Source organism: Anomaloglossus baeobatrachus, chromosome 12 (genome assembly GCF_048569485.1).
Source record: "Anomaloglossus baeobatrachus isolate aAnoBae1 chromosome 12, aAnoBae1.hap1, whole genome shotgun sequence".
NCBI classification, from domain to species: Eukaryota; Metazoa; Chordata; class Amphibia; order Anura; family Aromobatidae; genus Anomaloglossus; species Anomaloglossus baeobatrachus.
In genome coordinates, this window is record NC_134364.1 from 25,572,495 (window position 1) to 25,596,557 (window position 24,063).

Below are 24,063 nucleotides of genomic sequence, written 5' to 3' on the forward strand. Positions count from 1 at the left end.
GACTAGGGCGACCACACACCCGCTTATAGGCGGGCGGTAAGCGGCACCTGAGGTGCTGACCCCACTAAATACCGCAGTTTGTCCATTTGTATTTTTATGCTTATACTGCATAGGTCGCTATTTTTGGCTATATGCCCTCTTAGATGGCGACACATCAGCAGCAGGAAAGCAGGGGTGCTAAGGCACAGGCTTTCTATGCTGCTTGTATTACATGTACTGAAGTGTTCATGTGTATTTATGCTTGTATGCTATACACTGCACTGTACGGTCGCTAGTCTGGGCTATTTTCGCCTAGAATGACTAGACTACAGCAGCAGAAAAGCAGGGGTGCTGAGGCACAGGTTTTTTCTATGCTGCTTGTATTGCAGGGGTTGCAGTGTTCATTTGTACTTATGCTTGTATGCTATACATTGCACTGTATGGTCGATATTCTGGGCTATATTCCCCTAGATGGCTAGTCTACAGCAGCAGAAAAGCAGGGGTGCCAAGGCACAGGCTTTCTATGCTGCTTGTATTGCATGTGCTGCAGTGTTCATTGTACTTTATGCTTGTATGCTATACATTGCATTGTACGGTCGCCATTCTTGGCTCTATGTCCTAGATGGCTAGTCGGCAGCAGCATATAAGCAACACAGGCTTTCGATGCTGTTTTTACTGCATGTGACACTGTTCCACGGCACTGAACCCCATTGTGTGCAATGCTCCCCTGGAGCACTTGGTCAGCCGGGGTCTCTACTAGACGTGGCCAAAGGAACCACCTGTCAACCCTGTCCAAGGACAGGGATGGAGTTGCATTGGGATAGAGACTTGCAGTCCGGACAGGCCATGGGCAAATCTTTGCTCCCTGGCCACCCTCATTGGGAATAAAATCGGTTCCCCGGGGGGGGTCCCAGGAGGCTCTCTGTATGATGAGGCAGACGTAGCTCATCAGGACTTTGATCCTGACAACGCTCTCAATCCGGATACACCGGATGGTGACGCCATAAGGAATGATCCTATAGCGTCCATCAATGGAATGTTGGATCTTTCTCCCTCAGCTCCCCCAGCGGAGGAGTCAGCTTCACAGCAGGAGAAGTCCCATTTCAGTAGCTCAAACGTATTTTGAGTTTTTTTCTGGCCACGCTGACTTCAGAGAAGCAGTCCAGGAACACCACGCTTACCAGATAAGCGTTTTCTCCAAACGTATTAAGGATACACGTTATCCTTTTCCCCCTGACGTGGTCAAGCGCGGGACCCAGGGTCCAAAGGTGGATTCTCCAATCTCCAGGCTTGCGGCTAGAGCTATAGTTGCAGTGGAGATGGGACTTCACTTAAAGAGCCAGACAGATAGACTGTGGTTGAAATCTGTCTATGAGGCTATCGGCGTGTCGGTTGCTCCGGCATTTACAGCCGTATGGGCACCCTAAGCTTTTCAGCTGTCCTTGCACAGCTGGTCTTGAGCATATGTACATTTGTGCCGCAGGGGCGTCCGTATCCTCGCAATGTCTGCATTGCGACTTACCCTATTAATGCTGTCCTGGAAGGACAGTTGAGGTTTCGGTCCTTCCCAAGCTCGGGCAGGTCCCAATTGTCCTCGTCCAAAAGAGCTGAAAATCCTCAGAGGGGCTCAGTTTCCGGGGGCTCAATCACGCCCAAGGAAGGCAGCCGGAGGAACCGCTACCAAGGCGGTCTCCTCATGACTCTCAGCTCTCTCATATCTCCGCATCCGCGGTTGATGGCAGACTCGCTCGCCTTTGGCGACATTTAGCTGCCACAGGTCACAGACCGGTGGGTGAGGGACATTGTGCCCACGTGCACAGGACAGAGTTCTGTTCTCGTCCTCCGACTCGATTCTTCAGAACGTCCCCACCTCCCCACCGAGCCGATGCTCTTCTGCAGGCAGAAGGAGTGGTAATCCCTGTTCCTCTTCAGGAACAAGACACGGTTTTCCTCCAATCTGGTTGTGGTGCCAAAAAAGGATGGCTCTTTCCGTTCCGTTCTGGACCTAAAACTGCTCAACAAGCACGTGGAGGCCAGGCGGTTCCGGATGAAACCCTCCGCTCCGTCATTGCCTCAATGTCTCAAGGATATTTCCTAGCATCAATAGACATCAAAGATGCTTATCTCCACGTGCCGATTGCTACTGAGCACCAATGTTTTCTACGTTTCGTGATGGGAGACGACCATCTTCAGTTCGTAGCTCTGCCATTCGGTCTGGCGACAACCCCACGGGTGTTCACCAAGGTCATGGCGGCAGTGGTAGCAGTCTTGCACTCACAGGGACACTCTGTGATCCCTTACTTGGACGATCTACTTGTCAAGGCACCCTCTCAAGAGGCATGCCAATTCAGCCTGAATGTTGCGCTGGAGACTCTCCAGACGCTCGGGTGGATCATCGACTTCTCAAAGTCAAACCTGTCACCGACCCAATCACTAACGTCTCTTGGTATGGAGTTTCATACTCTCTCAGCGATAGTGAAGCTTCCGCTGGACAAGCAGCGGTCACTACAGACTGGGGTGCAGACTCTCCGTCAAGGTCAGTCGCACTCCTTAAGACGCCTCATGCACTTCCTCGGGAAGATGGTGGCGGCAATGGAGGCGGTTCCGTTTGCGCAGTTTCATCTGCGTCCTCTTATTGGGACATTCTCCGCCAATGGGACGGGAAGTCAACATCCCTGAACAGGAAAGTCTCCTTTTCACAGAAGGACTCTCTGCAATGGTGGCTTCTTCCCACCTCATTATCACAGGGAAGATCCTTCCTACCACCGTCTTGGCGGTAGTCACGACAGGCGCGAGTCTGTCAGGGTGGGGAGCAGTTTTCTCTCCACCACAGGGCTCAGGGTACGTGGACTCAGCAGGAGTCCACCCTTCAGATCCATGTTCTGGAAATCAGAGCAGTGTATCTTGCCCTACTAGCCTTCCAGCAGTGGCTGGAAGGAAAGCAGATCCGAATTCAGTCGGACAACTCCACAGCGGTGGCATACATCAATCACCAAGGAGGGACACGCAGTCGGCAAGCCTTCCAGGAAGTCCGGCGGATTCTGACGTGGGTGGAAGCCACGGCCTCCACCGTATCCGCAGTTCACATCCCCGGCGTAGAAAACTGGGAAGCAGACTTCCTCAGCCGCCAGGGCATGGACGCAGGGGAATGGTCCCTTCGCCCGGACGTGTTTCAGGAAATCTGTAGCCGCTGGGGAAGGCCGGACGTCGACCTAATGGCGTCCAGGCACAACAACAAGGTCCCAACCTTCATAGCACGGTCTCGCGATCACAGAACTCTGGCGGCAGACGCCTTAGTGCAAGATTGGTCGCAGTTCCGGCTCCCTTATGTGTTTCCACCTCTGGCACTCTTGCCCAGAGTGCTACGCAAGATCAGATCCGACTGCAGCCGCGTCATACTCGTCGCCCCAGACTGGCCAAGGAGGGCGTGGTATCCGGATCTGTGGCATCTCACGGTCGGCCAACCGTCGGCACTACCAGACCGACCAGACTTACTGTCCCAAGGGCCTTTTTTCCATCGGAATTCTGCGGCCCTGAACCTGACTGTGTGGCCATTGAGTCCTGGATCCTAGCGTCTTCAGGCTTATCCCAAGGGGTCGTTGCCACCATGAGACAGGCTAGGAAGCCCACGTCTGCTAAGATCTACCACAGAACGTGGAGGATATTCTTATCCTGGTGCTCTGCTCAGGGAGTGTCTCCCTGGCCATTTGCATTACCTACCCTTCTTTCTTTCCTGCAATCTGGGTTAGAAAAAGGTTTGTCGCTCGGCTCCCTTAAAGGACAAGTCTCGGCGCTATCCGTCTTTTTTCAGAAGCGTCTAGCACGACTTTCTAAGGTGCGCACGTTCCTACAGGGGGTTTGCCATATCGTTCCCCCGTACAAACGGCCGTTAGATCCATGGGATCTGAACAGGGTACTAGTTGCCCTCCAGAAGCCGCCCTTCGAGCCTCTGAGGGAGGTTTCACTTTCTAGACTATCACGGAAAGTGGCTTTTCTGGTAGCGATCACATCTCTTCGGAGAGTGTCTGAGCTGGCATCGCTGTCTTCCAAGGCTCCCTTCCTGGTCTTCCACCAGGACAAGGTAGTGCTGCGCCCCATTCAGGAGTTTCTCCCGAAGGTGGTATCCTCTTTTCATCTTAATCAGGATATCTCTTTGCCTTCGTTTTGTCCTCATGCAGTTCATCGGTATGAGAAGGACTTACATTTGTTAGATCTGGTGAGAGCACTCAGAATCTACATTTCCCGCACGGCGCCCCTGCGCCGTTCGGATGCACTCTTTGTCCTTGTCGCTGGTAAGCGCAAAGGCTCGCAGGCTTCTAAGGCTACCCTGGCTCGATGGATCAAAGAACCAATTCTTGAAGCCTACCGTTCTGCTGGGCTTCCGGTTCCATCAGGGCTGAAGGCCCATTCTACCAGAGCCGTGGGTGCGTCCTGGGCATTACGACACCAGGCTACGGCTCAACAGGTGTGCCAGGCAGCTACCTGGTCGAGTCTGCACACTTTCACCAAACATTATCAGGTGCATACCTATGCTTCGGCGGACTCCAGCCTAGGTAGAAGAGTCCTGCAGGCGGCAGTTGCCTCCCCGTAGGGGAGGGCTGTCTTGCAGCTCTAACATGAGGTATTTCTTTACCCACCCAGGGACAGCTTTTGGACGTCCCAATCGTCTGGGTCTCCCAATAGAGCGCCGAAGAAGAAGGGAATTTTGTTACTTACCGTAAATTCCTTTTCTTCTAGCTCTTATTGGGAGACCCAGCACCCGCCCTGTTGTCCTTCGGGATTTTTGGTTTGTTTGCGGGTACACATGTTGTTCATGTTGAACGGTTTTCAGTTCTCCGATGTTACTTCGGAGTGAATTTGTTTCAACCAGTTATTGGCTTTCCTCCTTCTTGCTTTTGCACTAAAACTGGTGAGCCAGTGATCCCACTGGGGGTGTATAGCCAGAAGGGGAGGGGCCTTACACTTTTTAGTGTAATTGCTTTGTGTGGCCTCCGGAGGCAGTGCTATACACCCAATCGTCTGGATCTCCCAATAAGAGCTAGAAGAAAAGGAATTTACGGTAAGTAACAAAATTCCCTTCTTATCCAATAAGTAGAGCACCTCCTATGGCTTTAGAACAGCGCAGTCTACAAAGTCTAAACCATGCAGATGGCATTACCATTGTATCCTGCAATGAAGCAAAATCAACTAGTTTATGTTGGTAGAACTTTGCTTTGACTTGTCCCAAGAATCACGTCACGGTCTCCCTCCATTCTATAAATAAACATAAAGGAAGCAGCAGGTTTGTTGCTTTATCTCAGGGGTGGGGAACCTTTTTTCAGCCGGGGGCCATTTGGAAATTTCTTCCAACCTTCGGGGGCCGCACAAAATTATCAATGTGAAAATGACCCTGCTATATTTGGTCAAACAATTAATTAACTTACCCCCTACTGTGGCGGCCGGAGCTGCTTCTCTTTGCTGCGGCTGTGATGTTTGGTAATACTAATCATGTTTCTTCTCACAGCTGCTTTTTCATTTTTGTCTGGGTCTGGAGCACAGTCAACTCTTTGTGATAAGATTTGGTAAATCATATACATCACATAACACACTGTATATACATCACAGGAGACACTGGGGGCACATACATCACACAAGGGGCTGTGGACATGTATATGTGCCCCCAGCCCCTCCTGTGACGTATGTGCCCCCAGCCCCTCCTGTGACGTATGTGCCCCCCAGCCCCTCCTGTGACGTATGTGCCCCACAGCCCCTCCTGTGACGTATGTGCCCCACAGCCCCTCCTGTGACGTATGTGCCCCTCAGCCCCTCCTGTGACGTATGTGCCCCCCAGCCCCTCCTGTGACGTATGTGCCACAGGAGACGCTGAGGACATGCACGGCACAAGAGGGACTGGGGCGCAAGGCACGGCACAAGAGGGGCTGTGGCGCAGACACCACTTGCGGAGCCCTCACATCAGTGGGGGGGGGGGAGGAGTGACGCACAAACCTGGGGTGATACACAGCATTGGGGTGCACACAGCACTGAGGGGAGGGGGGCCACAAAGCACTGGACAGGGCACACAGCAGCAGAGGGCTGGCGCTGGACACACAGCACCGGAAAGCAGGCACCGGACACGCAGCTCTGGGGGGCGGGAACGCAGCTCCGGTGGGCGGGAGCGCAGCTCCGAGGGCCGGTGGGCGGGAGCGCAGCTCCGAGGGCCGGTGGGCGGGAGCGCAGCTCCGAGGGCCGGTGGGCGGGAGCGCAGCTCCGAGGGCCGAGGGCGGGCAACGCAGAGCACTAAACCCGCCCACAAAGTAAGTCCTCTCTCGCTGGCACTGGCCAGCGGGAGAACACATTGGAAAGCACAGCAGCACGTGCGGATTTAAAGGGCCGGCGGCCCACAAGATGGCGGTGGCGGCTTGAGCACTGCCACCCCCGGGAATCTGCCCGGGGGCCGCATAAAAGGGCATGGCGGGCCGTATATGGCCCGCGGGCCGGAGTTTCCCCACCCATGCTTTATCTGGTGACCGAGTGATGTCCCCATGGATATCATCCGGTCACCACACAAAGCAACGAACTTTCTTCTTCCAAATATCAAGAGGATAAAGACTTCCACACGTGGCGCATGCCTCAGGACTCTTTGTGGATAGCGCCAGAACATGGTGTTGTAGCTCACCAAGGGCTGATACACTGTAGAAGGTGGATCATCTGGTAGCGGGCTTTCCAGCTGTTAAGCCGCCTACAAGGCCGATTACTCTTCCAAATATTTGATCTGCAGAGCTTGGGCTGTATCAGGGGAATGCCAAATGCTTCTGATCGCACCAAACATGCCTGAAAGACGCTATTCATGGGCAGCACAGTGACTGTTCATCTCGCTAACAACAACTATATGGAGTTTGTATGTTCTCTCCATGTTTGCGTGTTTCTTTTTGGGTCTCCAATTTTTTCCCACATTCCATAGACATACCAATAGAGAATTTATACTGTGAGCCCCAATGGGGACAGTGACGACAATGTTTTTAAAGCCCTGTGGAATATGATGGCGCTATCTAAGTGGGTATAATATATGTGTGTTTTAAAAAAATAAGCAAAGTGTAGACCTAAGTTAGTTAGCCATGAACTACTCTTGATTGATTTTTTTTTTTATGACTTTTTATAACCCCCCTTTATAAACTCCTGTAAATTGTCTTAACACCCACAAGGTTCAGATGGTTTTACCTTAAATCGATTTTATCAAGTGTAACGTACCCGCGGATTTTGCCGTGGAAAACCCGTGGATTTATCTGGATTTCTTTTTCGCTCCTAATTGGGAGACCCAGACAATTGGGTGTATAGCTACTGCCTCCGGAGGCCACACAAAGCACTACACTCAAAAGTGTAAGGCCCCTCCCCTTCTGGCTATACACCCTCCCGTGGGATCACGGGCTCCTCAGTTTTCATGCTTTGTGCGAAGGAGGCACACATACACGCATAGCTCCACTGTTTAGTCAGCAGCAGCTGCTGACTATGTCGGATGGAAGAAAAGAGGGCCCATATGGGGCCCCCAGCATGCTCCCTTCTCACCCCACTTTTGTCGGAGGTGTTTGTTAAGGTTGAGGTACCCATTGCGGGTACAGAGGCTGGAGCCCACATGCTGCATCCTTCCCCATCCCCCTTAGGGCTCTGGGTGAAGTGGGATTTACCGGTCTCCAGGCACAGAGACCGTGCTCCGTCCACAGCCCCTGGGGAATCTGCTGGATATGGAGCGGAGTATCGTCAGGGACAGGGCCCTGCTACGACAAGGTACTCTGTGTCCCCGTACAATCCGCGCGCACATTGCAGCATTGCTGGGTGTGTTAGTGCGCCGGGGACAACAGCGCTGCGCGCTGGTGCCATTCCTATCTACAGCTTTGCTGAGAGGGGACATGTATTGAAACTGCCGCGCGGCCACTGTTGTCAGCGCTGCGGCGCGGCTGGGACTTGTGGTGCGCCGGGGACTTCCGCGCTGGCCGTGCATATATCACGGCCGCGCTTATTACTCGAGTCCCCGGCTTTCTGCGGCCTAGTTTCGTTTCGTTCCCGCCCCCAGGCGTGCCAGTCAGGGGAAGGGCGGGACGCTGTATAGAATGTCAGCGCAGAGGGCTGGAGTCTGCTTTGCATACTCCAGCCCTCACACTGGGCACAGTGGGACGCCAGTTTCCCGCACTTTGTTTGAAGCACGCCCACGATCCCTCTCTTCACAGGACGCCGGCAGCCATTCCTGTGGCAATCTGAGCTGGAGAGAGGAGACTGGGAGACCCAGACACGGGATTCTGGTGCCCACACACCCGCTTTTCAGCGGGCGGTAAGCTGCCCTCAAGGGCTGACCCCACTGGTGCCGAAGTGTATATTGTATTTTATGCTTGCAGCTTTACATTGCACTGTACGGTCGCTGGGGATCCTCTGCTATATACCCTCCTAGATTCTCAGAGGACACAACAGCATGTCGACCGCAAAAAGCAAAGGTGCCAAGGCACAGGCTTTCTATGCTGCTTGTACCGCTTGTGGGGCTGTTCTACCGGCAGGTTCCACTGACCCCCACTGTGTGCAGTGCTCGGCCCCTGTGGCACTTGCTCGGCCGGGGCCTCTGCTGGAGGTGACCCAGGCAGAACCTCCTGTAAATACTGTCCAGGTGACAGGGACGGAGTTTGCAGTCTTTGCTGACAGATTGTCTGTGACTATGACTAAAATTCTTGAAACATTGCAGTCTAGACCAGTACCTCAGGCCATGGACACTGTTAACTCATTGCTCCCTGGTCCCCCTCAGTCGCAACAGCTCCGGGATCCGGGGGTGTCTCTTGCATCCCAGGGTGATGGCTCTGACTCGGACGACAGTCCCAGACAGCCTAAACGAGCTCGCTATGAGCGGCCCTCGACTTCATCACACTGGTCAGGGTCCCAGCAGGAGGACTCTCTGTATGATGAGGTGGAGATGGCTGATCAGGATTCTGATCCTGAGACCGCTCTCAATTTGGATACACCAGATGGTGACGCCATAGTGAATGATCTTATAGCGTCCACCAATAAAATGTTGGACATTTCTCCCCCAGCTCCTCCAGTGGAGGAGTCCGCTTCACAGCAGGAGAAATTCCATTTCAGGTATCCCAAGCGTAAATTAAGTGTTTTTCTGGACCACTCTGACTTTAGAGAAGCAATCCAGAAACACCACGCTTATCCGGATAAGCGTTTTTCCAAGCGGCTTAAGGATACACGTTATCCTTTTCCCCCAGACGTGGTCAAGGGCTGGACCCAGTGTCCCAAGGTGGATCCTCCAATCTCCAGGCTTGCAGCTAGATCCATTGTTGCAGTGGAGGATGGGGCTGCACTTAAAGATGCCACTGACAGGCAGATGGAGCTCTGGTTGAAATCCATCTATGAAGCTATCGGCGCGTCGTTTGCTCCAGCATTCGCAGCCGTATGGGCACTCCAAGCTATTTCAGCTGGTCTTACACAGATTGACACTGTCACACGTACATCTGCTCCGCAGGTGGCATCCTTAACCTCTCAAATGTCTGCATTTGCGTCTTACGCGATCAATGCTGTCCTAGACTCTACGAGCCGTACGGCAGTGGCGTCCGCCAACTCCGTAGTTTTACGCAGAGCCTTGTGGTTAAGAGAATGGAAGGCAGATTCTGCTTCCAAAAAGTGTTTAACCAGTTTGCCATTTTCTCGTGACCGACTGTTTGGGGAGCGCTTAGATGAAATCATTAAACACTCCAAGGGTAAAGATTCATCTTTACCTCAGCCCAGACAAAATAAACCCCAACAGAGGAGAGGACAGTCGGGGTTTCGGTCCTTTCGAGGCTCAGGCAGGTCCCAATTCTCCTCGTCCAAAAGGACTCAAAAGGATCAGAGGAGCTCAGATTCTTGGCGAACTCAGTCACGGCCAAAAAAGACAGCCGGAAGACCCGCTACCAAGGCGGCTTCCACATGACTTTCGGCCTCCTCTCTCCGCATCCTCGGTCGGTGGCAGGCTCTCCCGCTTTGGCGACATTTGGCTGCCACAGGTCACAGACCGTTGGGTGAGAGACATTCTGTCTCACGGGTACAGGATAGAGTTCAGCTCTCGTCCTCCAACTCGCTTCTTCAGAACTTCTCCACCTCCCGACCGAGCCGATGCTCTGCGGCTAGCTGTGTCCACTCTAAAAGCGGAAGGAGTGGTGACCCCCGTTCCTCTTCTGGAACAAGGTCACGGTTTTTACTCCAATTTGTTTGTGGTGCCAAAAAAGGACGTGTCTTTCCGTCCTGTTCTGGACCTAAAACTGCTCAACAAGCATGTGAAAACCAGGCGGTTCCGGATGGAATCCCTCCGTTCCGTCATCGCCTCAATGTCTCAAGGAGATTTCCTAGCATCAATAGACATCAAAGATGCTTATCTCCACGTGCCGATTGCTCCAGAGCACCAGCGTTTTCTACGCTTCGTTATAGGAGACGAACACCTTCAGTTCGTAGCCCTGCCTTTCGGTTTGGCGACAGCTCCAAGGGTCTTCACCAAGGTCATGGCAGCAGTAGTAGCAGTCCTGCACTCTCAGGGTCACTCGGTGATCCCTTATTTGGACGATCTACTTGTCAAGGCACCCTCTCAAGAGGCATGCCAAAACAGCCTGAACGTTGCGCTGGAGACTCTCCAGAGTTTCGGGTGGATCATCAACTTTTCAAAGTCAAATCTCACCCCGACCCAATCGATAACATACCTTGGCATGGAGTTTCATACTCTCTCAGCGACAGTGATGCTTCCGCTGGACAAACAGCGTTCACTACAGACAGGGGTGCAATCTCTCCTTCAAGGCCAGTCACACCCCTTGAGACGCCTCATGCACTTCCTAGGGAAGATGGTTGCAGCAATGGAGGCAGTCCCTTTCGCGCAGTTTCATCTGCGTCCACTACAATGGGACATTCTCCGTCAATGGGACGGGAAGTCGACGTCCCTCGACAGGAACGTCTCCCTTTCTCAGGCGGCCAAGGAATCTCTTCAGTGGTGGCTTCTTCCCACCTCATTGTCAAAGGGAAAGTCCTTCCTACCCCCATCCTGGGCGGTGGTCACGACGGACGCGAGCCTGTCAGGGTGGGGAGCGGTTTTTCTCCACCACAGGGCTCAGGGTACGTGGACTCAGCAAGAGTCCACCCTCCAGATCAATGTTCTAGAAATCAGAGCAGTGTATCTTGCCCTACAAGCCTTCCAGCAGTGGCTGGAAGGCAAGCAGATCCGAATTCAGTCGGACAACTCCACAGCGGTAGCATACATCAACCACCAAGGTGGCACACGCAGTCGGCAAGCCTTCCAGGAAGTCCGACGGATTCTAACGTGGGTGGAAGACACGGCTTCCACCATTTCCGCAGTTCACATCCCAGGCGTGGAAAACTGGGAAGCAGACTTCCTCAGTCGCCAGGGTATGGACGCAGGGGAATGGTCCCTTCACCCGGACGTGTTTCAGGAGATCTGTCGCCGCTGGGGGATGCCGGACGTCGACCTGATGGCGTCACGGTACAACAACAAGGTCCCGGTTTTCATGGCACGGTCTCACGATCACCGAGCTCTGGCGGCAGACGCCTTAGTTCAAGATTGGTCGCAATTCCGACTACCTTATGTGTTCCCACCTCTGGCATTGTTACCCAGAGTGCTGCGCAAGATCAGGGTCGACTGCCGTCGCGCCATCCTCGTCGCTCCAGACTGGCCGAGGAGATCGTGGTACCCAGATCTGTGGCACCTCACGGTAGGCCAACCATGGGCACTACCAGAACGACCAGACTTGCTATCTCAAGGGCCGTTTTTCCACCTGAATTCTGCGGCCCTGAACCTGACTGTGTGGCCATTGAGTCCTGGATCCTAGCGTCTTCAGGATTATCTGGAAATGTTATTACCACCATGAGGCAGGCTAGAAAACCATCCTCCGCCAAGATCTACCACAGGACGTGGAAGATATTCTTATCTTGGTGCGCGGCTCAGGGAGTTCCTCCCTGGCCTTTTGCATTGCCTACTTTTCTTTCCTTCCTGCAATCCGGGTTGGAAAAAGGTTTGTCGCTCAGCTCCCTTAAAGGACAAGTCTCAGCGCTATCTGTATTTTTTCAGAAACGCCTAGCACGACTTACTCAGGTGCGCACGTTCCTGCAAGGAGTTGGTCATATCGTCCCTCCTTACAAGCGGCCGTTAGAGCCCTGGGATCTGAACAAGGTTCTAATTGCTCTCCAGAAGCCGCCTTTCGAGCCTATGAAGGATGTTTCCCTTTCTCGTCTTTCACAGAAAGTGGCTTTTCTAGTGGCGGTCACGTCTCTTCGGAGAGTGTCCGAGCTGGCGGCGCTCTCATGCAAATCTCCCTTCCTGGTGTTTCACCAGGACAAGGTGGTTCTACGCCCGGTTCCTGAGTTTCTCCCTAAGGTGGTATCCCCCTTTCATCTCAATCAGGATGTCACATTACCTTCCTTGTGTCCTCATCCGGTTCATCAATTTGAGAAAGGTTTGCATTTGTTGGATCTGGTCAGAGCACTCAGGATCTACATTTCCCGCACGGCGCCCTTACGCCGCTCGGATGCACTCTTTGTCCTTGTCGCTGGTCAGCGTAAAGGATCGCAAGCTTCCAAATCCACCCTGGCTCGGTGGATCAAGGAACCAATTCTTGAAACCTACCGTTCTGCGGGGCTTCCGGTTCCTTCAGGGCTGAAGGCCCATTCTACCAGAGCCGTGGGTGCGTCCTGGGCATTACGGCACCAGGCTATGGCTCAGCAGGTGTGCCAGGCGGCTACCTGGTCGAGTCTGCACACCTTTACCAAGCATTATCAGGTGCATACCTACGCTTCGGCGGACGCCAGCCTAGGTAGACAAGTCCTTCAGGTGGCGGTTGCCCACCTGTAGGACAGGGCTGTTTGACGGCCCTATCACGAGGTATTCTTTTACCCACCCAGGGACTGCTTTTGGACGTCCCAATTGTCTGGGTCTCCCAATTAGGAGCGAAAAAGAAGGGAATTTTGTTTACTTACCGTAAATTCCTTTTCTTCTAGCTCCAATTGGGAGACCCAGCACCCGCCCTGTTTTCTTAGGGATTTTTGGTTTTTTCGAGTACACATGTTCATGTTGAATGGTTTCAGTTCTCCGATGTTTCTTCGGATTGAATTTGTCTTTAAACCTGTTATTGGCTTTCCTCCTTCTTGCTTTTGCACTAAAACTGAGGAGCCCGTGATCCCACGGGAGGGTGTATAGCCAGAAGGGGAGGGGCCTTACACTTTTGAGTGTAGTGCTTTGTGTGGCCTCCGGAGGCAGTAGCTATACACCCAATTGTCTGGGTCTCCCAATTGGAGCTAGAAGAAAAGGAATTTACGGTAAGTAACAAAATTCCCTTCTTTCCAGATAAATCTGCAGGTTTACACAAGTACAGACACTCCCCATGTTATCCTATGGGATTTGGGGAGTGCTGTGTCCATGCTGCAATATGTGCGGGTGCGGCATATGCTGCGGATTTTTCGCAGCCGCACGTAACCGCATGTCAATTATTCCTGCAGAAATACCTGCGGATGGCCCGCCTTTCCAATATGGAGATACAGGACGAGACTTCCGCAGGTTTACCGCAACAAAAATGCTCCAATCCTGCAGCAATGGGCAGCTGCGGGAAACCTGCGGAAAAGTCTACGGGTACGTTGTCCTTAGGGCACATGGCCTAAGACTAAAGTGGAGCTTTTTTGAGACCAAATACTGGTGTTTGAAGATCGATACATTTTAGTACAGTGGAACCTCGCTTAATGAGTAATCCAGTTAACGAGCATTTCGCTTAACAAGCAAATCTTTCTATAAATTTGTAACTCTGTTTACGAGAAAGCTTTGCTGTACGAGGAAAATCCTCACCGCACACACTTCCGGTTCCATACATCCACCGCGCTCTGACCCGCACTTGCAGTCCACACAAACACGCACAAAACACACACAAACACGCACGCGCACACAGTATCATGCTCACCTTACCTTCCGTTCCATCGCCGGCCTCATGGTTCTTGTAGTTCGCCGGTACATCGCGACGAGGGAGGAATCCTCGCGGCGAACTACAAGACCCAGGAGGCCGGCGATGAAACGGGAGGTAAGGTGAGCATATTATGTGTACCTTCCGTTCCATCGCCGGCCTCCTTGGTCTTGTAGTTCGCCGCTCCAGGCTGTGTATCCGCAAGCATCGCGATAAGGCAGGAAGTTCCGCTGTCAGCCGCTACTCAAAGGCAGCGCTCTGGCCAATCGGAGGTAAGCGGCTCCTGCCTTTGACATCAGCGCTCTGAGTGCGGAAGTTCCTCCCTCGTCGCGATGGTTACCCGATACACAGCCCGTACTAGCGAACAGCAAGTCCCAGCAGACCGGCTAGGGAACGGAAGGTAAGGTTGTTGAGGATAAAGAATTGAGTATCCAAAAATACTTAATTCAGCCATTTCATAGACTCAGTTATATAGTTCAGTAGATGTGAACTAACACACATATTTGTGAATGCTTTTGTTTCTTACTAACATGTATATATGTATATTGCATATTCAGTGTATTTTCCTTAACCTCAGTATATACTAGGATATATATATATATGTATAGCAAGATGGCCACCATTTCCTGGTTTACACCCAAGACAGATGGACAATGAAATTCCTGAAGCCTTGGATTGACCAATCCAAGGGGCATATGCAGATCTCTCTACGTCATGAAGCCCTGACCTACGATACTTGATTGGACTAAAACTTTTGTTTACACCCCCTTACTGCTCGGTCTAGAGTCTCTTTCAAACAATAAAGAACACACTTGGTTAAGAGCCGGTCATGGAGATAGATGTAACTGACTTGCTGTGCAGTTATTTTTCATTCTCGTGTGCACCCATGACATTTTAATTAGAAGCAGCAGCCGGATATCAAGAGATCCTTTGAGTCTCATCATCATCGTCATTCTGACCTTGACAACTGGCGCCAATGTGTGTGTGTGTGTGTGTGTGTGTGTGTGTGTGTGTGTGTGTGTGTGTGTGTCTGTTTGTAGGTGTGTGGAATGAAACAATAGGGGACCAGGATGGGACATTTAACAAGTTGTGGAAGGAATTGTCTGAGCTTGCATTATTTCCTATGGGAAATCTTGCTTTGCTGAAGGAGTAACTTGGTTAACAAGCACAGGCCCAGAACGGATTGTTCTCGCTAACCAAGGTCCCACTGTATATAGAAATACACATAAAATATATACGGATATCTATAACCCTTCTGAACACCTTTTATTTGTGGACTAGCCTTTTAAATATGTTGTATTAGAAATGTGCTTTGAACTATTTTAACTCTATATAGAAAAATAAAGTTGATGTTCTAGTTTTTGGGGGTTTTTTTTCCACAACAACTAATGACATTCTTCTTTTTGATTCTTTACAGCCTCAAAACAGATAAGCAAATCGGAAGATAACTTATTAACCCCCAAGAACTGTGACCCCTCTAGTCATCGTATGTCTTGGACTGGACCTCATCCGGTTACTGAGTTGTGTGACAAGGAAACTCCGATAAGTGAATTCCTCCATACTGAAAACTGCTATTCTGAGCCTGCCCTTGTGACGGGGAAGCCCCCGGCCATACCCAAACAGCTCCTTTCTCCTGCGGGGAGCTCTGACGGGCCTCCAAATAGTTCCCTCTGTGAGGAAGGCGAGTGTAAAGCACAGAGCACTCTACAAATGATCACAAAGGCATTTACAGAATCGGGGAGCGATCTCCATATGGTTGTTGAATGTTCGAAGGCTGCAGACGTAGAAGATCATTCTGAACTTTCTTGTGATCCTCTTGTCAGTGCAGTTCTGGATTCCAGCTTGGACAGCGAGCAGAATACTGTTAAAGACCAGGGCACATCTGAAGAGGAGTCCTGTACAGAAGAAGACGACTGTGAAAAGGAATCAAGTACGCAAGCCGGTGAGCTGGAGAGCGTTGATCATTCTGAGGTTGTTTTGAAGATCGTGGAGGAAAGTGACTGTATCGGTGATGGCGAGTTTGCACAGCAGAAAGAAGAAAGCCGCGTGGAAGAACCTGGTGATACAAGTAAGCCAATCTGTCCAGTTACTAATGTACATGACACAAGGGCGGTATCTGAGCCCATACTGCAGAAGGCAGCATCCATCCCGTCTGTATTTCAGGGGTCTCAAGATCCCCCACCAAAGCCTCATCGTAGAATCAGCAGGGTGTCTGACCACATACAACACTTCAATAAACTTTGCCTTAACGATCACGGTGCTTTCCAGAAACTCAAATCTCCCATTAAATTGGAGCGTACACCCGTGCGCCAGTCAGTCCGGCGCATAAATTCCATGTCTGGGGTAAACGCACCAGTGGACAACGGTCAAAAAAAGGATAAGGCTACTCGCTCCCCATTGGTAAAAGCCATTAGCTTTGATGGATCGTTGTCATCTGCAATGCTTCTAAGCAACGGGAGTGCACAGGAATCCTCCGTGGATCATTCATCCATTCATTCCTTTCGAGGAAACTTCAGGATTCCAAGACCGCCCGTCCTCAACACGCCTCGATCGCGTAGTCACGCTGCAAAAAATGTGCTGGAGGACATGACCAATCAGGATCTATCCCGACCCTCGTGCAAAAAATCTGACCTCTCTGCTACTACACCCAATAATAAAGCCATGCGCATGCTGTCTGGTAGGGATCACAGTCGCTACAGAGGATCACCAAAAAACCCGATAGCAAGAGTTACTTTCCTGCCGGCTACCAAGCCTTTGGACTTGTAAGACTGGTCTCCAGCTTCTGTTTACATGCAAGCCAACGGACCGGAACATTATTTTTTACGTTTCTTTTAGAAGCAGCACCTTGCGCGCTTGGTACGGCGCCATTTGGAACGGTTTTGGGATCGGTGCGTCCTGCAGAGTTCAGGAGGCGGTGAAAGTTGTTGTTGACTTTTTATTCTGTTTTGGGTCATGGATGACTTTGATGTGATTGAAGAGGAATTACAACCTACGACCCGAATCTTGTTTCCACGCTTCCGAGCTGGAAGCTTAATCCTTCGTAGGTCGCTGTATACAAACACACAAAAAAAAGAAAAAAAACTTGAAGTTTGCTTCATTATCAATCTTTTTTTTTTTTTTTAGTCTATACTGTATACACGGGTAATGCAGCTCGCGTTCTTTTTGGGAGACTTCTCAGTATTCGCCTGGATTTTTAGTTTTTTCAGTACATAGCTAATGCGAGGTTTTATTTCACGATTTCAATGGTTCGATTCAGGTCTTAATGATTTTATTTTTTTTTTAGTAATATTTTAATTATTGCTCGATAGAAAAAGATTACACCAAATTGTGTCTTACATTGATCTCCGGCGTTTCATTTCGTCACATTGTACCCAGAGGCGTTTACGTTTTTTCGGTTTTTCGATAGGTGGAAAATTTTTAATTGTAAATGGAAAACTATTTAAAATAAGTAGATGTAAACGGGATGAAAGCCGGGGTAATGCAGATAGTGGTGAGATTGTATAGGCGCTTATTTATTGCTTACTGAACTTTCCCTTTTCATCACAAAACAGCTTTAATAGGAATGATGGGGTCTATAAACCTGTGATCTAATGTTGCAGAATTGCCCGTGGCGTGTGATCGTCTCCATCTGAAATTCACAAATGGCATTAAAATATTTTACACTCAAGTGTAAATTTACTTCTTATGTCTGATGTTTGGAGCCAGTGATACTTTTCATCCTGCCACGAATTTCCAGAGCGCAGAGTAAGGCTATGTGCCCACGGGACTCTGTACCCGCGGATATATCTGCAGGTTTCCCGCAGAACCTCCCCGGAATCTGCAGCTATACATAGCTGTCGGATTCCAGCAAAATATCTGTGGACATTCATGCGACTTAGGCTAGGTTCACATTTTTGTTGTTATGCATCTGTCACATGCATTGCTTGTCGCTTGTGACTGATGCGTTGTACAACGGATGGCAATAATTGGAATTAGAAAGCGGATTCCGTTGTAAAACGAGAGTGAGAGAACGATCAGCTGATCGTGTACAATAGCCGGCCGCTGGCTTTTGAGAGCGATCAGCTGATCTCCCGGCGGCCAGCTGCTATGAGCGATCAGCTGATCTCCCGGCGGCCGGCTGCTGTGAACGATCAGCTGATCGCTCTCATTAGCCGGCCGCTGGGAGATCAGCTGATGGCTCACAGCAGCCGGCCGCCGGGAGTTCAGCTGATAGCTCACAGAAGGCGGCTGCCAGGTGATCAGCTGATCGTTCGGCCGCCGAGAGAGAGCATGCGCAGTGAAATCCGCTGCTCCAAACACGTTACATGCTGCGTTCCTGCCGCCCGACGGTCAGTCGTTCCACGACTGATCAGTCGGGCGGAGGATGCAACGCAAGGTCATCAGTCGCAATCCGCCACTCATATAAGTCTATGGGGAACAATGGAATCCGCCAAACGGATTGTGTTGTTTATCAGAGCGGCGGATTATGACTGATGCAAAACAACGGAAATGTGAACTTACCTGCAGAAGTCCTGGCTTCTATCTCCATAGTGGAGTGTCGGGATTTCCGCAAAAATAATTGACATGCATAATTGACATGACATGCAGCTGCGGGAGATCTGCACCACGTTCCGCAGCCGAATGTATCCGCAGCATGGACACAGCACTCCCCATGTCCCATAGGATAACATGGGGAGTGTCTGTACTTGCTAAAACCTGCGGATTTATCTAGAAAATCCAGATAAATCCGCAGGTTTTCCACAGCAAAATCTGCAGGTACAGAGTCCCGTGGGCGCATGGCCTTACAGATCAGTCTTGCAGGATGAGGACGTTCAGGTTTTATCGGTCTTGTCCACACTCGTGTAATATATTTTAATGTTTTGTCTTGCGTTATTTTAATTATTTTTTTGCTTTTGTGATTTGGTGCCAGCTTATTTCTCAGGATGTCCGACTTATTCATGGGCAGAAAGTTTTTACACGCCTCGTACCAGGAAAGGCCAACGTCTCTCTTAATTGTACCATATTTTAGTTTTTCGTCTTTTAACTGGTACTAATTGTGATACAATGTCACGTTGATTGTCAGCTGTAACCGAGACCTGGTGACAATAAATTCTCTGCAGAGGAAATGTTGTTTACTTCACTTTCAGGGGGGAAAAATTAAAAAAAAAAAAAAGCTTGGATTTGGGTTGGAAATCTCATGCTACAGCTAAAGTTACTAGGATCAACAGAATATGGCTCTGTGCGCACACTGCGTTTTTACCAACGTTGTTTTTTTTTTTTGTTTTTTTTTTTCGTTTTTGCTGCAGAAATTTCTTGAGAAAATGGTTGTAACCTTTCTGCAGACATTCCCCAACAAAACCTATGGAAAAAAATAGCGGTGCATTCTGTTTTTGTTTTTTTTTTTTTTGTTTTGTTTTTTTTCTCAAGAAGATTCTGCAGAATGTCTTGAGAAAAAGAATGAGCCGTCACTTCTTTTCTACAGGTACCTGCGTTTTTTTGCCATAGATAATGGTAAAAAAACGCAGGGACCAACCTCCGGGAAAAACGCATGTGTTATTGGTGCGTTTTTTTAATGCAAGTGCGCTAATCTTTCAGACTCAAGAAATTTCTTCAGCGCTCTATTGGGAGACCCAGACGATTGGGGTATAGCTACTGCCCTCTGGAGGCCACACAAAGCACTACATCAAAAGTGCAAGGCCCCTCCCCCTCTGGCTATACCCCCCCCGTGATATCACGGGTTCTCCAGTTTTAGCTTTGTGTGCGAAGGAGGTCAGACATTCCATGCATAGCTCCACAGATTTTAGTCAGCAGTAGCTGCTGACTATTTCGGATGGAAGAAAAGAGGACACATATAGTGTCCCCAGCATGCTCCCTTCTCACCCCTGGATGGTGTTGTAAGGTTGAGGTACCTATTGCTGGTACAGGGCTGGAGCCTGACATGCTGTTTTCCTTCCACATCCCCTGGTAGGGCTCTGTGGAAGTGGGATCCTGCCGGCCTCTCAGCTCTGACGCCGGGCTCCATCCACAGACCCATTAGAACCTGATGGAGACGGAGCAGGAGTACGATCAGGGACAGGCCCTGCATCATACAGGTACTCTGTGTCCCCGGCAGGCACAGACACACTCCGGGCTGGCTGGGTGTTGTAGTGCGCCGGGGACCGCAACGTTGGAGCTAGTGTCCCTACAGATTACTGGGGGATTGTTTGTGTATGGGAACGCAGCGCCGACCCCCTCTGGACCGGGCGGCGCTGCTGTGACTTGTGGTGCGCCGGGGATCCGCCGTCCGCGCTTTTACGGCGGCGGCGGTTATAAATTGAGTCCCCGGCTTTTTGGGCCTAGGACGCCGGCAGCTCCGATTCGTTCCCGCCCCCACCCTGTCATTCAGGGTAGGGGAGAGACGCTGTTCGCTAGCAGCGACGAGGGCTGGAGCCTGATTTACATGCTCCAGCCCTCACACTAGGCACAGAGGGAAGCAGGCTTCCCGCTCTTAGCCAGGAACGCCCAGGGCCCGCCCCCCTTCCTCTCAGGACGCCGGCAGCCATTACATGCAGTCTGGCTGGAGGAAGGACGCAAGGCTCTGGGAGACCTGGACTAGGGGCTATCTGGCGACCACACACCCGCTTTTTAAGCGGGCGGTAAGCGATTTTTCTGTGCTGGTCCCTCTAGTGCCTCACGGTGTATCGGTGTACTGTGTACAGATATATAGATATTGTTTTTCTTGCACTGTGAGGTCGCTTCTGGCTGCTCTCCCAGATCACTCTGTGGAAGCAGCAACATGCCATCCTCAAAACGCAAGGCTGCCAAGGCCAGGGCTGTGTGTACTGCGTGTGCTGCATGTGGGGCTGATCTACCAGCAGGCTCCCATTGTGTGCAATGCTCCGACCCGGTGCTGCTTCGCCAGCCGGAGTCAGGAGAGGTAGTGACCCAGGCTGAGACGCTTGTAAGTTCTGCCCCGGTGACAGGGACAGACTTTGCAGTTTTTGCTGATAATATGTCTCTGTCTATGGCAAAAATACTTGAAACCTTGCAATCTATGCATGGGGCTCAGTCTTTGGGCACGGCGAGGCCTCTGTCCTCAGGTCCCCCTCACTTGGAATTAATCCAGCCCACAGGGGGGTCCCCGGCTTCACAGGCCGAGGATTATGACTCAGATGATAGCCCCAGCCACCCTAAGCGAGCTCGCTGGGAAAGACCCTCGACGTCATCACACTGCTCAGGGTCTCAGCGCAATCAGTCTCCCTGTGATGTGTCTGATGAGAGTGATCAGGAATCCATTCCTGGAACCCCTCTCAACCTGGATACCCCTGATGGGGATGCCATGGTAAACGACCTTATCTCAGCCATCAATAGGCTGTTGGATATTTCTCCCCCAGCCCCTTCAGCAGAAGAGGCAGCGGCAGAGCAGGAGAAGTTTCGTTTCCTTTATCCCAAGCGTAAATTGAGTGCTTTCTTGGATCACTCTGACTTCAGAGAATCAATCCAGAAGCACGACGCTCACCCAGAAAGGCGTTTCTCTAAACGATCTAAAGATACGCGTTTCCCTTTCCCCCCTGAGGTGGTCAAGCGCTGGACACAGTGTCCAAAGGTAGACCCCCCGATTTCCAAACTCGCAGCTAGGTCCATAGTTGCAGTGGAGGATGGCGCTTCACTTAAAGATGCCAATGACAGACAGATGGACCTTTGGTTAAAATCTGTCTATGAAGCTATCGGCGCGTCGTTTGCTCCGGCATTCGCAGCCGTATGGGCACTCCAGGCTATTTCAGCTGGCTTAGCAAAAGTGGATGCTATCATACATCCAGCAGTGCCGCAAGTGGCGCATCTTACCACGCAGATGTCGGCGTTTGCGTCTTACGCTATCAATGCGGTCCTAGAATCTACCAGTCGCACCTCAATGGCGTCCGCCAATTCGGTAGTTTTGCGCAGAGCCTTGTGGTTAAAGGACTGGAAAGCAGATGCTGGTTCCAAAAAATGTTTAACCAGTTTGCCTTTATCTAGAGATAGACTGTTTGGCGAGCCATTGGCTGATATCATTAAGCAGTCCAAGGGTAAAGACTCCTCTTTACCACAACCCAGAACAACCAAACCTCAGCAGAAAAAGTGGCAGCAGAGGTTTCAGTCCTTTCGAGGTTCGGGCAAGACACCATTTACCTCGTCCAAAGGGACTCAGAGGACGCAAAGAAACTCAGATTCGTGGCGGGCTCACACGCGCCCCAAGAAAGCAAATGGAGGTACCGCTTCCAAAGCGGCTACCTCATGACTTCCAGCCCCCTCCCTCCGCATCGCCGGTCGGGGGCAGGCTCTCCCGCTTTTCCGGCATTTGGATGTCACAGGTCAAAGACCGGTGGGTGACGGACATTTTGTCTCGCGGGTACAGAATCGAGTTCAATTCTCGTCCTCCAGCTCGGTTCTTCAGAACCTCCCCACATCCAGACCGAGCAGATGCTCTGCTGCAGGCGGTGGACGCCCTAAGAGCGGAAGGAGTGGTGATCCCAGTCCCTCCTCAGGAACAAGGGCAAGGGTTTTACTCCAATCTCTTTGTGGTTCCAAAAAAGGACGGCTCGTTCCGTCCTGTTCTGGACCTAAAACGGCTCAACAAACATGTGCACGCCAGGAAGTTCCGGATGGAAACCCTGCGTTCTGTCATTGCCTCAATGTCCAGAGGAGACTTCCTTGCCTCAATAGACATCAAAGATGCTTATCTCCACGTGCCAATTGCTACAGAACATCAACGTTTTCTACGTTTTGTGATAGGAGACGACCATTTTCAGTTCGTAGCTCTGCCATTTGGTCTGGCGACAGCCCCACGGGTCTTCACCAAGGTCATGGCGGCGGTGGTAGCAGTCTTGCACTCTCAGGGACACTCGGTGATCCCTTACCTAGACGATTTATTGGTCAAAGCTCCCTCTCAAGAGGCATGTCAGCACAGCCTGAATGCTACGCTGGAGACCCTACAGTCTTTCGGATGGATCATCAACTTTCCAAAGTCGATCCTATCACCGACTCAATCACTAACGTATCTTGGCATGGAGTTTCATACTCTAGCAGCGATAGTGAAGCTTCCGCTGAACAAGCAGCGGTCACTACAGACAGGGGTGCAATCTCTTCTGCAGGGCCAGTTGCATCCCTTGCGGCGCCTCATGCATTTCCTAGGGAAGATGGTGGCAGCCATGGAAGCAGTTCCCTTTGCGCAATTTCATCTGCGCCCACTTCAATGGGACATTCTCCGCCAATGGGACGGGAAGTCAACGTCACTGGACAGGAAAGTCTCGCTTTCCCAGACGGCCAAGGACTCCCTACAATGGTGGCTCCTTCCCACCTCATTGTCTCAGGGAAGATCCTTCCTGCCCCCATCCTGGGCAGTAGTCACGACAGATGCGAGTCTGTCAGGGTGGGGAGCGGTATTTCTCCACCACAGGGCTCAGGGGACGTGGACTCCGCAGGAGTCCACCCTTCAGATCAATGTTCTGGAGATCAGAGCAGTGTATCTTGCTCTACTGGCCTTCCAACAGTGGCTGGAAGGGAAGCAGATCCGAATCCAATCGGACAACTCCACAGCGGTGGCATACATCAACCACCAAGGAGGGACGCGCAGTCGGCAAGCCTTCCAAGAAGTCCGGCGCATTCTAATGTGGGTGGAGGACACAGCATCCACCATATCCGCGGTTCACATCCCAGGCGTAGAAAACTGGGAAGCAGACTTCCTCAGTCGCCAGGGCATGGACGCAGGGGAATGGTCCCTTCACCCGGACGTGTTTCAGGAAATCTGTCGCCGCTGGGGAGTGCCGGACGTCGACCTAATGGCATCCCGGCACAACAACAAGGTCCCGGCATTCATGGCGAGGTCGCGCGATCAAAGAGCTCTGGCGGCAGACGCCTTGGTTCAAGATTGGTCGCAGTTTCAGCTCCCATACGTGTTTCCGCCTCTGGCGCTCTTGCCCAGAGTGCTACGCAAGATCAGATCCGAGTGCAGCCGCATCATACTCGTCGCTCCAGACTGGCCGAGGAGGTCGTGGTATCCGGATCTGTGGCATCTCACGATCGGTCGACCGTGGTCACTGCCAGACCGACCAGACTTACTGTCCCAAGGGCCGTTTTTCCATCAGAATTCTGCGGCCCTGAACCTGACTGTGTGGCCATTGAGTCCTGGATCCTAGCATCTGCA

The 24,063-nt window shown here is 51.4% G+C and overlaps 1 protein-coding gene across 3 annotated transcripts in view; it reads left to right on the forward strand.

Moving 5' to 3' along the window:
• LOC142257967 (neuroendocrine protein 7B2-like) overlaps positions 1–24,063 on the forward strand; it is a 229,620-nt gene that overhangs the window by 102,856 nt on the left and 102,701 nt on the right. For 2 of the 3 annotated variants that reach the window (XM_075330305.1, XM_075330306.1), the window contains one exon: positions 15,340–18,005. In XM_075330305.1, coding sequence (XP_075186420.1) covers positions 15,340–16,688 — 1,349 coding nt within the window. In that variant the 3' untranslated portion in view covers positions 16,689–18,005. Of the gene's footprint in view, positions 1–15,339 lie in introns of those variants that run through there. The other variant, XM_075330307.1, reaches the window with a different exon arrangement.